Source organism: Hipposideros armiger, unplaced genomic scaffold (assembly GCF_001890085.2).
Source record: "Hipposideros armiger isolate ML-2016 unplaced genomic scaffold, ASM189008v1 scaffold_202, whole genome shotgun sequence".
NCBI lineage: Eukaryota > Metazoa > Chordata > Mammalia > Chiroptera > Hipposideridae > Hipposideros > Hipposideros armiger.
In genome coordinates this window covers 1,011,572-1,023,750 of record NW_017731552.1, presented here as the reverse complement: position 1 = coordinate 1,023,750, position 12,179 = coordinate 1,011,572, and the positions used below count along the sequence as shown (strand labels likewise).

Sequence of the window (12,179 nt, the reverse complement as noted above, 5' to 3'; positions counted from 1 at the left end):
AACGATATTATTCACATAATGGTAATTATGTAAAAATATATTTATGGCTCTTGAATAACTTTTATTTTTATTTTTTTAAGATTTTGTTTTTATTGGGGAATTGGGGGAAGGGAACAGCATTGGGGAATCGGGGAAGGGGAACACTCAAATTGCTGTCCTTTTGTTCTTCAGTCTAGTTGTGAAGGATGTTGCTTCACTGGCCCATCCATGTTGGTATTATCATTGCTTTCTTCCCGGGTGAGGCAGTTGATCGCCGGCCATTGGATGGTTGCTCATGGCGGCTCACGGCAAACCCACTGCAGCACAGGCTGCAGCCTACGACATCGCTGGCGACTCATGGCAGCCCAGCTCCAGGTCGAGCTGTTGTTCACCATCTTAGCTGTAGAGGGCACAGCATCACTGGCCCTCATGTGGGATCCGAACCAGGGCCTGCTGCTCAGAGCTGACACTCCCAAGCCAACTCTTAACCAACACGCCACTCGGCCGGCCCTCGAATAATTTTTAAATTGTTGTGAGGGACAGGATTGGCTCTTCCAGGGGTCAGCAGACTTTCGAGATGGAACGTACCCAAAGAGCCGCATGTGGCTTGCGGGCCGCAGTTTGCCGACCCCCGCTCTAGAAGATGGGGGAATCAATATCAGGGACAATTAGTTCCATACTCACTTGAAAATATTTTTCTATCAGACCTGGTGGCTTAATCCTCTGAACCTCAGTTTCTTCACCCATAAATGAGGATGTAAAACCTGTTAATGTCTAAACCCCTCTCTGCTTTAGGCAGCCTGTGTGATAAGAGTCTTGTAGCTGAAAAGCAGAAGTTTCAAACTGGTGGCCCCTGTAGGTGCTGAGTTTGCAACCCTGCCCCAAAGAGCAGACCTATTCCATTTATAATATACTCTCTTTCCAAGGCCTCTTGGCCCCCAGTCCAGGCTCCCACAGAAGGAGAACAGATTCCTTAGAGGAATGTTAGAATTCTAAGGCTTGACTCTCCCCAGCCGTCCTCCATAACCTGCCATGGCTCCCCATTGCCACACAGGAGAGTTCCAAGCCCTACCTGCCCCAGCCCTGGGTCATCTCTCCAACCTCAGCCCCTCTTGCTCCTGCTGCAGCCCCCAGACCACTTGCATTTCCCCAACTGACAGGCTATTGCCAGCCCCCCAGACCTTTGCTTACGCCTTGTGCCTAGACTTCCCTGCCCTTCCCTCTCACAGTTCCATACATAGCTCAGCCTCCTCCAGGAAGCTTTCCCACAGGCCCCACACAGAGTCCTCACTGCCCCCACTGGGCCATCCCAGCCCACAGGGCTCAAGGGTATGTGTCCACCTGTGTCACCCCTGGCAAGATCAAGGACTCCTCGAGGGAGGGCCTGGGTCCAGTAGGGCCCCAGCATCACCCAGCACAGGGCCAGGCTCAGTGCAGCCCCAGTGCTGGGTGAACTGAGTAATTAATTTTTGCCCTAGTGTATGTAACATGTTCTCTCCTTCCTTCCCTCCATGCCTCTCTCAATCTTTTTCTTTCTCATTCTCTCTCTCTTACCCCTGGTGTTTCTGTCTCCCTGTGTTTCTCTCTGTTTCTCTATGTCTCTTTTTCTGTCCCCCTCTCTCCCTAATCCCTAAACTCTCTCTCTCTCTCTCCCTGCATCTCTCCCTACCTGCCACCTTCAGGGGCCCCCATGGCGTCTGGACGATGGAGAAGCAGGGCCTGGCCCCCAAGTTCGATACCACCTTTGAGAGCGCACGGCCCACGCAGACCCACATGGCATTGGTACAGCTGGAGCGTGTGGGCCTTCTCCACTTCCTGGTCAGCCAGAATGTGGACGGGCTGCACGTGCGCTCCGGCTTCCCCAGGTAACACCCAGCGGCCAGCCCTGTTCAGCCATGGGCCAGGCGCCCCTCTCTCTGGGTCTCGGTGTTCTCATTTGTACAATGGGTGTTGATGGCAGCCCCTCCCTTAACAGGTTGATGTGATGATTCAGTGAGGCGGCTGGGAAAGGTGTTTGGCGCTATAGGACTTCGTAATCCAATACTGTCATTGTCAGTCCCTCCTGGGCACCTCTCAAGAATTGGGGTCCTTTTTTCCTGGCTGCAAAAATCGCCCTTGAGGTGGGGAGGGGAAGAAATTGGGAGCGGAAGGAGGGGACAGGGTTTAGAGTTCGCAGTTGCATTTTTGTGTTCCTCTTTATAACTTTTATACTGAATGTGAGCATAGGATTTGGGCAGGAAGACTGAGTCCTTAATACCAAGTATGCTGCCCTCTGATCTTACCCTTGGGGACAGATTGAGAGCCTGGCCAGTTTTTACAAGTAGCTGGGCCCTCCACAGGCAAGGGACGAGGGAAAGGACTTGTCTCTGTTTCTAAAGTAGAATGAGGCCCTGCTCTTTTTCTTTCTTTCTTTTTTTTTTTTTTAAAGATTTTAGTGGGGAATTGGGGGAGGGGAACAGCGTTGGGGAATCAGAGAAGGGGAACAGACAAGTTGCTGTCCTTTTATTCTTCAGTCTAGTTGTGGAGGACATTGCTTCACTGGCCCATGTTGGTGTTATCATTGCGCTCTTTCTGGGTGAGGCAGATCAGTCGCCGGCCCCTGGACGGCCGCTCACAGCTGCTCTTTGCAGCTCATGCCGGCTGCCGGCAGCTCACACTGACTGCTGGCCACTCACAGTAGCTTATGGCAGCCCCACTGCAGCCCCGCTGCAGCCTACGCTGTCGCCTACGACTTGCGGCAACCCAGCTCCAGGTCGAGCTGTTGTTCACCATCTTAGCTGTAGAGGGCACAGCGTCACTGGCCTTAATGTGAGATCCGAACCAGGGCCCTGCTGCTCAGAACTGGCGTCCCAAGCCAACTGTTAACCAACATCCCACTCGGCCGAAGGCCCTGCTTTTTTAAAATGGGCCTTAGTCCTAACCCCAGCCCTTTGGCATGGAAATAAAATTTCTCCAGGAGTCAGGCAGCTCTTCTGACCTAGAGATATCACCATGTTCTGGGCCTTCATCCTTTTCAGCAAGTAAATACCTGAGAAAGTGAGACCCCCAGCCTCACTGGCTGGGTGACCCTTGGGCTATTCTGGGCTGTAACCACTGGGCACCTTATTATCCTTCCCATCAGAGTAATTCACTAGACAGCTGACTGCAGACCTTATGGCCTGTGTAGGCGTTTCTATTATAGAAAGGACAGTCATCATTTTCTCACTATATAGCAAATACATTTCCGTGGCACAGAAGTTAGGGCTTTTTACAGGAACATGGAGAAAGCCAGGAAAATCTGTTTCCCTACTCACCTGGACAAGGTCACGTTGGTGTGTGTAGCAGATTGGGAGTGGGCTAAAGCCATCCAGAGATGGAGGGGAGCCACTGGGGGTGGGAGGCAGGAGTGTATTTGGGGATTTCAATGCCTCCAATTTCCCGACCGCTGAGTTTCGTGCCAGTGCCCCTGTCTATGTCCAGGGCACCCCCAGCTCCTGCTGGATGCAGACAGGAGCAAAATGGACCACACTCCACAGCCATTTATTGAGCACCTACTTCATGCCGCACACTGTTCTAGATGCGGGATACAGTGCACGAGACAGATAAGAAGCCCTGCCCTCCTTGCATACACTCTAGTGGGTGGGAAATAGGCAAAAAACAGATAAATAAGGAAATTAAATTTTGTCAGATGGTGTTCATTGGAAGGAAAGGGGAGAGGTGGGCAGGGAGGAGGGTGTGGGGAGTTGCAGCTTTTTTTTTTTTTTTTTGGCTGAGCCATCCTGCCACCTATTGGCAGCTTAGCGGCTGCTCAGCTCAGGCCGGGACTTGAACCACTGTTGCTCAGAGCTCAAACTCTTGAGTGAGCTCTGAACCAACTAAGCCACACAGCCGGCGGGAGTTGCAGCTTTTAACAGGGAGGTCAGGGTGACATTTGACAGGGACATGAAAGAGGTGACAGAGCCATGGGAAGGGCCTTACAGGCCTGATAATTGTTCTCTCAAATATCCCAAGAGTTGGACACTGCTGTCTGATTTCACAGATGGGGACTGAGACACAGAGGTTAAATGACCTGCTGCAGGTCACACAGCAGGGAGGTGACAATGCCAGGAGTTGATCGCACATTCCTCTGCCTCCACAAAGCTCATGCTCCAGAGCCACCCATGGTCTCAGTTTCTTCCTTTGCAAACTGGTGATTAGAATTCCTGTCCGTCAGACCTGGCAGCATCGGGAGGTTCCACCATGCTTATAGGTGGATTTTATGAATGGAATAGGCTGCCCATGTGTGAAAGTGCAGTCAGCTGTAGGGGTTAATGATTTGTCAGGCTAAGAGAGGTTGAGTCATCTGCCCAGGGATACACAGCTGTATGAACCAGAAAAAGAGAGTCTTTGGATCCTGGGGATGAGGGGTTAGGGAAGGCTTCCTGGAGGAGGAGGCTTGGCACCCGGCCTGAAGTCTCAGGATCCAGGGAGCCCACTGTACCACCAAGCCTCTTCTCCTCCCACAGGGACAAGTTGGCGGAGCTTCACGGGAACATGTTTGTAGAAGAATGTGTCAAGTGTAAGACGTGAGTGCCATGTGGGGGTGGGAGTGGCAAGGTGTGGAGACCCAGGCCCCAGCCTGTTTTCTGTCACTTCCCAGGTCATGCTCTGCAAAAGGGCCTTGTGAGTTGAATCTGATGTTCCCAGGGATCCAGGGTTGGGGGCAGGACTAGGGTGAGACCCTTCCAGGGGAGTTGGGGGCACGACTTCCTCCTGGGAAGGTGCATTCATTTCCTGTGGCTGCTGCAACAAACAACCACAAACCAAGTGGCTTAAAACAGCAGAATGAATGGCCTTACAGTTCTGGAAACTAGAAGGCCAAAAGCAAGGTGTGAGCAGGGCTGCACTCTCTCTAAAAACTGGAAGGAGGATCCCTCCTGCCAATTCCAGCTTCTGGTGGTTTCCAGTGCTTCTTGGTGTCCTATGGCTGTAGACGCATCACTTCAACCCCTGCCTCTGTTGTCACATGGCCATCTCCTCTGTGTGTCTGCATCCCCTTTTCTTATCAGGACACCAATTATATTGGACCAGGGCTACTCTACTCCAATGTGACCTTATCTTAACTCATTGCATCTGCAATGACCCTCTTTCCAAATAAGGTCAAGTTCTAAAGTTCTTGGTGGTCGGGGGTTAGGATTTCAACATATCTTTTGGAGTCATACAATTCAACCCATAACAAACAGGGTGTGATGGTGTGACCTCTGCTCCGGGTGTCCCCTGTTGGGGAGCAAGGAGCCTCAGGTGTGAATTAGTGGGGAGAGGGTGTCAGGACTCCTCCCCTGCAGGTGGAATCTCTGAGACCAAAGTGCCCCCACCCACTTGTTATAAAAAATTTATTTTCTCCAAATTTATTTTGAAAAAATTCAAACCTATGGAAAACTTGCAAGAACAGTATGATGAACTCATACTTAACCTAGACCAGCAGTCAACAAATTTTCCTGTGAAGGGTCAGATGGTAGATATTTTCAGCTTTGTGGGCCAGACTGTCTGCCATGACCATCGATTGGCTCTGCCATCATGGACAACATGTAAAGGGATGGGCGTGGCCATGTGCCAATAAAACTTTATTTACAAAAACCTATGTGGAGGGTTGGATTTGATCCTTAGGGCCATAGTTTGCTGACCCCTGACTTAGATTCACCAGTATTGCTATTTTGCTATAATTTGTTTTCTCTCTGTGTATTGTCAGTATTTGCTGTGCTTTTTAAGTTAGTGGCAGACTTCCTCATCCTTTGCTCTGAATCCCTTCAGTCTTTATCTCCCTTCCTCTTCAAGCTTCAGTATTCTCTTCCACAGCCACAGTGCAGTTATTGAAGTCAGGAAATGTAAAAACAAAACATGATGATTCAGTCCCCAGTCCATATCCCCAGTGCTCCCATCGTTGCTACTTTTTTCCTAGTCAGGATCCAAGCCAGGGTCATGCTTTGCATGTGATGTCACATCCCTTTAGTGTTCTGTATCTGGAACAGTGCTCAGCCTTTCTGTGTTTTTTTATGATGTTGACATTGGGAAGCAGCCAGGCCAGCTCTTTCATGGAAGCACCACCCCCTGTGCCCCCATTCTGGATTTGTCAGATGTTTCCTTCTGCTTAGATTCTGGTCGTGTGGCCCCCACTTCCCTGGGAGAACAGCTTCCCCAAAAAGCAAGAACCACTCAGGTAGGGCCCTAAGGTGGGCAGGTGGTGGGCTGACCCCTTCCCCCTCTTCCTGCCCGACACAGGCAGTATGTCCGGGACACCGTCGTGGGCAGCATGGGCCTCAAGGCCACGGGTCGGCTGTGCACTGTGGCCAAGGCAAGGGGGCTAAGGGCCTGCAGGTTAGTGACCCCCCCCCCATGCCCTGGATCTTGGGGGAGGCAGCAGGTCTCCATACTGATCTCCTCCTCCTCCATGGCAGGGGGGAGCTGAGAGACACCATCCTGGACTGGGAGGATGCCCTGCCTGACCGGGACCTCACCCTCGCCGACGAAGCCAGCAGGTCTAACCCCAAGATGAGCCCAGGGAGAGGGAGAGGGGCAGAAGCACAGACAGTTCCAGCATGGGGCAGGGGACTCCAGCTCAGAGGTCGAATCAGGAAAGGCTTTCTGGAGGAGGTGGTGTGCACCCTCCCTGGGCCTTGCTTTCCCTGTCGTAATGGTGGCAGCTATGTACTGAGCATTATCACACCCCTGGCCCTGGGGGTTCTCACCATGGCCCACAATGGATGCAGCACTGGGCCCATTTTACAGGCAAGGAAACTGAAGCTTTAGCAAGGTGGCTCCTCTATCCAGTCCTACCCAACCAGGAAGTGGCTGAGAGGGGAGTCTAACTGCCCACATCAATTTCTCCCAACAGGGTGGGGAGGTGGCTCCTGTAGAAAGGAAGCAGCAGGGACAGGATTCAGGGCAGCTTGGCCTCCCAGGGTTTCAGACGGGAGGGTTGGAGGACGAAGGCTGCAGAGACCCTTGCAGAGGTACTCAGCTCAACCCACCTCCTGGTCCCAGGAACGCGGACCTGTCCATCACGCTGGGTACATCCCTGCAAATCCGGCCCAGTGGTAACCTGCCCCTTGCCACCAAGCGCCGAGGGGGCCAGCTGGTCATCGTCAACCTTCAGCCCACCAAGCACGTATGTGCAGAACGCACCCCTGACACACCCCCACCCCTACCCCCACCCCAGGCCCCTAGGAGCCTCTGCCTCCGCCTGACTCGTGCCGCCCCTACAGGACCGCCACGCTAACCTGTGCATCCACGGCTATGTAGATGAGGTCATGACCCGGCTCATGAAGCACCTGGGCCTGGAGATCCCTGCCTGGGACGGCCCCCGCGTGCTGGAGAGGGCGCTGCCACCCCTTCCCCGTCCACCTGCCCCCAAGCTGGAGGCCAAGGAGGAGCCTCCCAACCATCACAACGGCTCCAGGCCTGCCAGCCCCAAAAGGGAGCTGCTAGACAGTCCTGCCCCCTGCAGGACCCCCAAAAGGGTAAAGGTGGAGGTGATTCCCAGCTGACCAGGGAACTGGGGAGGGTGGGGCTTTCTGTAGAATCCGTGGATTCGTTTTGTTTCTTACCGGTCTTACTTTGTTACTTGTCTTTGTCCTGGGAGGGAGTCCTAGGGCTCTGAGAGCTGTGCTCTAGGTCCTAGGGCACACTCGCCCTCCGTTGGGGCTCCCTTTGGCTCTAGGGGCCTCTGGTGATGGCCTGGGGAGGAGTATCCCCACCTTGGACTTCGACCTTATTGCTGACACTGCAGGCACCTGCTCTTCCCCCTGGCTCCAGCCCCAGACTCAGGAGGTTCTGGGGAGGTGTGGCCAGACCCTCCCTAAATTTCTGGCCTAAACAGGAATTAACTTCCTCTGCCCCTCGGCCTTCACACCTCCCAAACCCTGCATCCCTCAAACCGCCTTCACAGTCCCTCCAGGATTGGAGAGAAGCAGAGCCGCCATTTAGGAGTCAAACTTCATGGTGGGACAAAAAAGAGGCTTGCACTGCCTTTGGGGCTGGAGGGAGAAAGGAGGGTCCACGGCGCTCCCTCCAGGCTTCCAGAAAAGCCTTCAATGCAATAAAAGCAGAACTTCTCGCATCTGAGTCTGTGTTTTATGTCAACAACCTTGTGCCAAGCGTCAGGAGTATGTGTTCCCTGGGACGTCAGCTTGGACTTTCATACAGTCCAGGCCTGGGGGTGAAGGAGGGCCAGACCAGCAGCTGACATTCTTTAAGCCCTCAGTTTGTAATTATATACTCGTTTGCATAGTTTAAAAAAATTTGCCCTAGGGGATGGGATGCTTAAAGGTAAGAGTGCAGGCGCAGCTCTTCCCAGCTGTGACCTCGAGCGGGCCCCTTCACCTCCGACTCCTGTCTCCTGATTGGTAAAATGAGTAGGGTGGGCAGCCCAGCCCTCCAGGAAGCAGCTGCCCAATTCCTCTGTGGAGACCCAGGGATCCCAGAGCTGTTAGGACCTCGTGCTCTAGGCGCGCCCTGCGCTCCGCAGCACACGCACCGCTCTCCAAGGTGCTGAAAACACGCCTGGTGCCTTGGTGGCCACTTTTCCAGCCTAGGTGTCCATGGTTCCCCCATTTCACTCACCCATCCCGGGCTACCCCACCCCCTCCTTCTGGGGGTTGGGAAGCCCCAGTCTCCAATTTAGCCCCCATGCCACTCTGCCTTCGTGCCATTCGTGTTTGTGTTCTTTCAAAATATTTTATTAAGGATCACTGCAGTCTTAGAAAAGGGGGGGTGGCGGCTGTGGGCCATGGTCACCCTGAGTTCGGAGCTCAACCCGCGCTCAGAGGCCAAGGTCCCTGCAGTCTTGTCCGCTTCCTCCTCCTTGTGTGTGAGGGTACAGGAAGGAGTCCCCAGGCAGGGTAACTGAGGCATGTTGTGTGTGTCTGTCTGTCTAGGTCTGTGGATCACTCTGCGTGTCTGCCTGTTTCCTTCTGTGTGGGGGTCAGTGTGTGTATTTCTCAGGCTTTGTAGCCCTATGGTTGCCCTGTGTCTGAGCATAAGTTTCTGTGTGTGTGTCTGGGTCCCTGGGTGTGTGTAGGTGTGTTTGTGCATGTCCATCCTGGCATCTCTGCAGAGGTCTCTGCCTCACCTCTGATTCTGTGCCTGTCGCTGTCCACTGCAGCACTCACTGCAGCACCCACCGCAGCACCCCTGAGCAGATGGGCCTGGGGGCACATCCGGGTGCTGCTCACAGCTCCTCCCCCACAGCCTCCAGCCCCATGCGCCCTGGGCTGAGCGCTGGGTCAGGGGAGACCCAGTCCAGCAGGGTAGTCCGGCTCAGCTCCTCCGTCAAGTTGCCCGGAACTAGGGTAGAGTTGTCGAGCTCCTCCGTCGAGTTGTCTAGAGCCAGCATGTCCTGGGATTCCCAGTCCACCTTGGGGCTTCCTGGAGACCCTTCCTGGGGTGCGCCAGCCTCGGGATAAGGTCCTGGGGCCTCGGAACCTGGCGTGGTGTCAGAGGCCACACGGGAAGCAGCGTCGTTGTGCAAAGTTCTGGAGAAAACTGAACAAGGGTTGGGGGTTCATGAGGGATGGGGTGGGGGCCTGGTGTCCCTTCTTTCCTTCCCTCCCAACCTCAGGAAGCAGTTGCAGGGGGGCCCTTCCCCCTCCCTCAGAGGCCCAGTGTTGGGACTTGGGGAGCCAAGGAGATTGTGCCCACGGTGCAGCCCAGAGGGGTTTTGAAGTCCGAATGACCCTGGCTCACCTACCTCGCACAGGTGTGAAGTCTCCGGGGCTCTCGGCTTTGTTGGGGGCAAAAGGGCTGATGGAGGGGAGGATGATGAGGGCGAAAGAGAACAGCAGGACCTGCCAGAGACAGGGGCGGGGTCACCCCACTCCTCCCCCACCCCTGTGAGCACGCCCATCTCATAAGCAGGGAAACTGAGGCCCAGAAGACTGGATCATGCTTGCTACTGGACCATGCCAGCCATGCTACTCACACTCACCTTCCCCCACCTCCTGCAGGTTCCTTTGCCAAGACTGAGGACCCCCTTTATCCTAGGGACCATCAGAGCGGGGGATAGGACTCACCGCTACACAGGTGCCAGCCTGGGCTGACTTGCTGGTGGACTGAACCACAATGGCCTGGAGTTTCTTCAGCTGCTCCAAGAGGGACCTTAGTGGAAATGAGCAGCCTTGGCTGAGCCCTACAGGGCCTTAGTCTGGCTCCTCATCCATTTCTGGGGTCCCCAGCCTCGTTGATGTCTGAATTCCATCCGTCAGGGTCCCACTGCTCTTACAAATCCCAGACCCTCCCCCTTTGCTTCCATAAATCTCTACTGACATCCCACTCATTTCTCTGCCATCTCACCTCCCCAATCCAGGCTTCCATGATTGCTCACATGGACACCAGCCCCAGCTTCTTCTTTGGTCTCCCCACTGGCCTCTCCTGCACTCCTTAGGGTTCATGCTTCACACAGAAGCCAGGGGGCACTTTTCAAATGTGAGCTGTCTTCTCCCAACACTCTCAGGGTTCCCACCTCCCTCCAAGTAAAAGCCCAAGTCCTCTTGTGGCCCACAAAGCCCTGCATGAACCTGCCCTCACCTCTTTCCTCTCTCCCTCTTGCTCACTCTGCTTCAGCCACATGGGCCTCTGCAGTGTTCCTCCAACACGGCAGGCACATTCCTGCCCCAGGACCTTTGCACAGGCTGTTCCCTCTAAGAACACTATTCCCCCAGGTCTTTTTGTAGCTGGTTCTTGCTCATCCATTAGGTCTCATCTCAAATGTCACTTTATTTGACCTTCCTGTCTAAAATAGCCTTTCACTCTGCTTTGTTTTTCTTCCCAGTGGCTATCACTATTTGGGTGACCTTTTATATATTTTTGTTTGCCTTGAGTATGTCTCCCATTAGATCATGAGTTCTTTAAGTGGAGGGACTGTGTCTGTTTTGTTCACTGTTGGGATCCCAGTACCCAGAACTATGCCTGATGCAGAGTAGATGCTAAATAAACATTAACTAAATGGATGCACCCCTTTGATGGAATTGTGTGCAGTTCCCCAACATTCTCCTAGCCTCTGACCATTCATATGCCATTTCTTCCACCAGGAACAGCATCCCCCTAGTGGGCTCTTATACATCCTCAAGGCCTGAAATCCAAACCCCCTTCTCTGTGCAGCCTGTCCCCTTTCTAGCTGAACCCTTATGCCCTGCTCGGCCCTGCCATCATAGAGGCTGCCCCCATTTTCCACCTCTTTTGTAAGGGACTCTGGAAACCAGCTGCCTATGTCCTCTGCCCCGGCTGCACCAAGACTCACAGGTTCTGCTTCTCAAGATGCAAGACTTTCCTCTGAAGCTCCTGGTTCTGAGCAGTGCAGGCTGACATCCTGCCGAGACAATGTCACAGTGACATTCAGATTATAGTTGTCCCAATCAGATCTTCCTGTGAGGCCCCACTTTACAGGCAGGGAGCCCAAGGCCAAAGAGGGGAAATCACTCAGTCACCCTAGCAAGTCTGTGACAGGGCCAGGATTTGAACGCAAGTCTTCCTGGCTCCTAGGTCCTGGGGGCTTCATTCCATTCTGAGCCCCCAGGATTGGGGATGGAATGCCAAACTCAGACAGTGATGCTTCCATCAGATGGAATGTCAGGGCGAATGGGAGTCCAAGGAGACCTGAGTTACAGTCCTCACCCTCCCCATGACCTTGAGCCACTCAGCTCTCTGCCCTCAGTCCCCTCATGTGTAAAATGGGGTTACATTTACCTAGTTCACAGAGTGATTGGAAGAATGGCATCAAGTAAAGTTGACAAGGGGCTTAGCACATTGCATTTGAGGAACAAGATAGTGGGGGATCATCCCATATAAAGTCTGGGATCCAGGCTCGTAACCCCACCTTTCCCATTTGTATCCATCTGGGAACATGGTATTGACCTGGACCACTCAGGTGTCGAGTTGAAATACTCAAAACCGTGGCATGAGGGTGAGTGGTCCTCATACCGCAACCAGGGAAGAGGAGAAGTTCCCTCACTGAGAGGCCCTCCTTCTAAATAACTCATAAGACAAAGAAAAATTAAATTAGGGAAGACCTGAGGACCACGTGGTAATGACAATAAGGAAAGTCAAAATGCATGAGACACAGCTAAGGCAGTGCTAACAGGGAAATTTATAGCCTTAATTCAGCTCAAGAAGCTGAATATGCACATTTAAAAATTAATGAAAGAACAACAGAATAAACTCTCTCTCTCTCTCTCTCTCTCTCTCTCTCT

At 53.3% G+C, this 12,179-nt stretch overlaps 2 protein-coding genes across 4 annotated transcripts in view; one reads left to right on the top strand and one right to left on the bottom strand.

Moving 5' to 3' along the window:
* The window catches only part of SIRT6 (sirtuin 6), an 11,442-nt gene extending 3,389 nt beyond the window's left edge, over positions 1-8,053 (top strand). For both annotated transcript variants that reach the window (XM_019653530.1, XM_019653531.1), the window contains 6 exons: positions 1,662-1,844; positions 4,464-4,523; positions 6,217-6,312; positions 6,393-6,473; positions 6,979-7,102; positions 7,200-8,053. In XM_019653530.1, coding sequence (XP_019509075.1) covers positions 1,662-1,844; positions 4,464-4,523; positions 6,217-6,312; positions 6,393-6,473; positions 6,979-7,102; positions 7,200-7,481 — 826 coding nt within the window. In that variant the 3' untranslated portion in view covers positions 7,482-8,053. The remainder of the gene's footprint in view (positions 1-1,661; positions 1,845-4,463; positions 4,524-6,216; positions 6,313-6,392; positions 6,474-6,978; positions 7,103-7,199) is intronic.
* Positions 8,054-8,680: 627 nt separating this feature from the next.
* Positions 8,681-12,179, bottom strand: part of CREB3L3 (cAMP responsive element binding protein 3 like 3) — a 9,214-nt gene continuing 5,715 nt past the window's right edge. For both annotated transcript variants that reach the window (XM_019653528.1, XM_019653529.1), the window contains exons 7-10: positions 11,231-11,299; positions 10,005-10,089; positions 9,683-9,779; positions 8,681-9,477 (exon numbers count right to left, since the gene is read on the bottom strand). In XM_019653528.1, the coding sequence (XP_019509073.1) occupies positions 9,164-9,477; positions 9,683-9,779; positions 10,005-10,089; positions 11,231-11,299 (565 nt within the window). In that variant the 3' untranslated portion in view covers positions 8,681-9,163. The remainder of the gene's footprint in view (positions 9,478-9,682; positions 9,780-10,004; positions 10,090-11,230; positions 11,300-12,179) is intronic.